The following is a 4,642-nucleotide window of genomic DNA, read 5'->3' as shown; positions in this document are numbered from 1 at the left end:
CAATTGACAAGACCAAACAACAAACGAAAAAATTAAATGAAATTGACCTTATAGTTCTATCAAATCATTTAAGAACCCTTTCAAATCTAAAATGAAGATTGCATCATATAGAGTAAATACCAAAGTTCTCTTTTACCCACTATCTAATACATAACCGAAGTGCCACATTTATGTGATACAACTTCCACCATATTAAAGTCTCCCTTAACACAATCCAAGTTGCAGTAGATACAACAATCCAATGCCGAAGATTGATCGTTCCTAACCCAGTAACATATTACATTATACACCATTTTCAAACTAACAACGCATTCATTTCAATTTTGATTTGTTTGCCCGTCGGGGAATTCAGTAAGCTTCCAAGGAGCAGGTATGTGGAGGTCCATATTTTTAGATAATCCAGACAAGCCATTAAAATATCGACTTACTCATGCAATCTTTTAGAACGAGCTCACACAGAAAACATAAATGAGAAAAAAGGTAGAACAAAAGTCAGCCTTAGTGAACTTAGTGGAGCAGCGCCCTGCCTCCTTTTGACTCACCTGCATCATTACCATTGCCAAACAGTTGATAACTGCTTTCTTATCCAAATTCCTCCACCGGTTTATCACCTGTTCTTTCCTAACCCAACACTCAGGAACGTCATTCTCCATTTCTGGAAATCCACATTATATGGAAGATCACTATCTCCACATTCTTGTATGTCCTCACAACTGACACCAGAGAAATCTTTCCCTCTGGTAAATGTCATTTAATATAGGAGTTTACTAAAGTTATGATTTCAAGAGAAAACATAAGAATCCATGGCAAGGACAGTTTCAGCAGCAATCCTTAAGATGCTTGTTATTCTGATCGGTGTTCTAAGATTGGGTGTCAGTGCCAACAGTGAATCAATTACTAGACATTATAAATTCAATATTGGTTATCTCTAATCTCATCTATCATTCTTGGGTTCTTGGTTTTATGGTGGATAATTGAGATTTCTTCACTCTATCCATCTATTAAAAGCTCTGATTTTGTTTGGGCTTGCAGGTTGTTCACAAATCAGTCACCCGTCTGTGTGTCTCAAAAGACATTGTTACAGTAAATGGGCACTACCCGGGGCCTACAATCCGTGCAAGGGAAGGAGATACATTGTTTATCAAAGTAACCAACCATGTTGAACACAACGTTACAATTCACTGGTAAGCTTGATTTGTCTTTCTTGGTTTTTGTTTTTGATTTAACAGCACAAATTAAGTTTTGACTTGTTAGATGGTTTGAAATTAGTACAATCTTTTTAATTTTTGATTTTGAATTAAATAACACAATCTAAATTTTGACTCATTAGATGATTCGAAGTTCATATGATTTCGAATAAAATATCTATACAAATGTGCTGTTTAAACTTGTCCTGATTTTTGTGGTTCAATCAGTGAATTTGTAACATAACAACACAAATAACTATGATAAATGTTGCAGGCATGGATTGAGACAACTACGAACAGGGTGGAGTGATGGACCAGCTTATATAACACAGTGCCCCATTCAACCTGGGAAGACATATACTTACAGATTTACCATCACAGGGCAAGAGGGAACCTTGTGGTGGCATGCTCATATATCATGGTTGAGAGCAACTTTGCATGGTGCTATTATTATTTACCCAAGAAGAGGCCTTCCTTATCCTTTTCCTCATCCAGATGCTGAGGTTCCTATAATTTTAGGTTGTGTTATGTCCATAATTGCTCTGATCCTATATATTGAGGCCCCCAAAAAATGAGAAAATGATATGCAATTAAACATGTTGATTTTTATTGTTTTATTTTTTTTCAGGAGAATGGTGGAATGCAGATGTAGAGCAGTTAGTTGCTGAAGCAAATATTACAGGAAGAGCACCAGATATTTCAGATGCCTTCACAATTAATGGTCTCCCTGGAGCTTTGTACAACTGCTCACAAGAAGGTACTGCTTCTTTCAATCTGGATTTAATGAATAAAAAAAAAATAGATATATATTTTGGTGGGGTTTACACAACATACCTTAAGTTTTGATTTGTTTATGTGGGTCATTTGAAATCACACTAGTTTTATAGAAGGACCCATCTATTAGTGATTTTAGTATAAATTTATGCAATAAGGTGTCTATATATATAGGTTATGCTTAACCAACACACTGTAAGTTTCGATTTGTTTAAGTGGTTCATCTGAAATCACACTAGTTTCTCTTGTTGGACCGGAACTCCCTTCTTAGTGTGATTTTAGCTGAACCATCTAAACAAATCAAATCATAGAATATATTGTTTAAGCCAAACCATATATTTTCTATTCGAAATATTCTAACGGTTGTAGAAAAACATGGACACAAGTATATAATTTTATGCAATAATGGGTCTAACATATTATAATAGTGTTTGGATGGTTGCAGATTCCATATTTAGATTGCCAGTGACTGCAGGCAAAACTTACCTCCTTAGGATAGTCAATGCTGCATTGAATAATGAACTGTTCTTCTCTGTAGCCAACCACATTCTTACCGTTGTGGCAATTGATGCTACATATACTAAACCATACAAAACAGACATCCTCATGTTAGCCCCTGGACAGACAACTGATGTGCTATTGACAACAGACCAGCCATGGGGTGCATATTACATGGCGACTCAGGCATACTTCTCAGCAGCAGGAATGCCCTTTGATAACACCACAGCCACAGCCATAATGGAATACCAGAACAGTCCACTAACATATACAGATGAACCCATTATGCCATACCTTCCTGCTTTCAATGACTCTCAGACTGCAAATGACTTCTCTGCAAATCTCAGAAGCTTAGAGAATGCCAAAGTTCCATTAGATGTAGACAGAGATCTCTTCCTCACTGTGGGGCTGGCTCTGAAGCATTGCCCACTTGAAAAGCCCTGCAATGGCTTCCAAGGACAAAGGCTCAAAGCCACATTCAATAACATCTCTTTTGTGAGACCACAGACTGCTCTTCTTCAGGCCTATTACTATGGGAACAATGGAGTATATACTCCTGATTTTCCAGACAAGCCAGCTTTGGAGTTTGATTACACAGGCCAGGGACTGCCAATGAGTTTTTGGCAGGCACAACAGGGAACCAAAATCACTGTTCTTCCTTTTAACTCCAATGTACAAATAGTACTGCAGAACACCAACATTATTGGCACTGAGAACCACCCAATTCATCTTCATGGCTACAACTTTTACATTGTTGGGCGGGGGATTGGCAACTATGATTCCATACAGGATCCATGCAAATTTAATCTGGTGGATCCTCCAGAGCGTAATACAGTAGCTGTTCCTGCAGGAGGGTGGGCTGCCATCAGATTCAAAGCTGACAATCCTGGTAAATATAAACCAAACACATTTAATTAACATTATTTTCCCTGATTTTTCTCTGCTTATCTACCATTAAGGTGAAAAAGGCTAGCATTAAAAAGATTCACTTTATTTTCTTTGTTAAATTTATGACTACTTGCTGAGATTTAACTAGTCTTTCTCTGCAACATTTCAGGTGTGTGGTTCATGCACTGTCATCTAGAAGTTCATACATCTTGGGGTTTGGCAGCAGCTTTGCTTGTGGAAAATGGGTTTGGACCATTGGAAAGACTTGAACCACCTCCTTATGATCTGCCACAGTGCTGATGAAATGTTGGCCAATTGATCTGTTGCATAAAGTACAGAAATTAGTTCCTCGGAGGGCTATAAAATCCTAATTACATTTCGAAATTACATTATAATGCCAATTCACAAATTTGTGATATTATAAATATATGGCAATGTTATTATAATTGAAAGTGAGAAGCAAATGAGATTCAAAATTTAAAAACTGTGAAATGAGATTTAATATTAAATTTACATATAATATTTTTTATATTATATTTATTTAAAAGTGATTATATATAATTTTTAAGAGGAAAAACAAATTCTTATAAATATGGCTTTAATTAAATTAGTTAATTGTGAAATTTGTATTTATTTGTCTAATATTGATTCAAATTCTTGCTATTACCTTTCTAACAATGTTTATTCATTTATTAATTTAATTCTAACATTTCTTCTTAATGAAGAAATACATTATCTATGATACTTAGAATTTTTCTATATACTACAAACGTCAATGATAAATAAAAAACATAAAATAAAATTTTATTGTGAGCATCTTTTCTTATTAGTTTTCCTTCTTTACCATTTTGAAATCTTGCAAGCACCATATTCCATCAAGTTATTTTGTCACCCTTCTAAATGTATAATTAGCAAGTTTTAACTTTGCTGAATTTTTGAGTTATCAAATTTTGTCTTTCAAAACTCTCAACTTTTAAATCTCTCAATTATTAACAACAATATATATTAAGCTAAACCTCAAATTCTCCATCTAGCCTGGAATATTCATCCTCTTCAAGATAAGAAGTATTGTCTATAGTCAAACTATTAAAGTCTTTTGAGGATAATTAAAAACAATGTTATTTAAGGAGAAATTAACTACAAATAAAAGATGAACATCTTTAAAAGTTAAAAAATTTTGACCCACCTGATATAATATGTTCATTGCTTCAATGCATAAAACAAGGAGAGCATCCTACCAAATTACAAATCAAAGTTTTTACTATAGCAACAAAGTTAAAGCTTTGCAATATACT

At 34.6% G+C, this 4,642-nt stretch overlaps 1 protein-coding gene across 1 annotated transcript; it reads left to right on the top strand.

Moving 5' to 3' along the window:
* Window positions 1–836: 836 nt before the first annotated feature.
* Window positions 837–3,647, top strand: LOC131036205 (laccase-12-like). The gene is made up of 6 exons (XM_057968049.1): window positions 837–921; window positions 1,049–1,184; window positions 1,462–1,706; window positions 1,816–1,944; window positions 2,407–3,348; window positions 3,517–3,647. The coding sequence occupies exons 1-6, from the start codon at window positions 837–839 to the stop codon at window positions 3,645–3,647; spliced, it is 1,668 nt and encodes a 555-aa protein (XP_057824032.1).
* The last annotated feature ends 995 nt before the right edge of the window (window positions 3,648–4,642 follow it).

The sequence above is a fragment of the Cryptomeria japonica genome, chromosome 10, assembly GCF_030272615.1.
Source record: "Cryptomeria japonica chromosome 10, Sugi_1.0, whole genome shotgun sequence".
Lineage (NCBI taxonomy): Eukaryota > Viridiplantae > Streptophyta > Pinopsida > Cupressales > Cupressaceae > Cryptomeria > Cryptomeria japonica.
The sequence above is the reverse complement of the archived record's forward strand: the minus strand, read 5'-3'. Positions and strand labels throughout refer to the sequence as shown.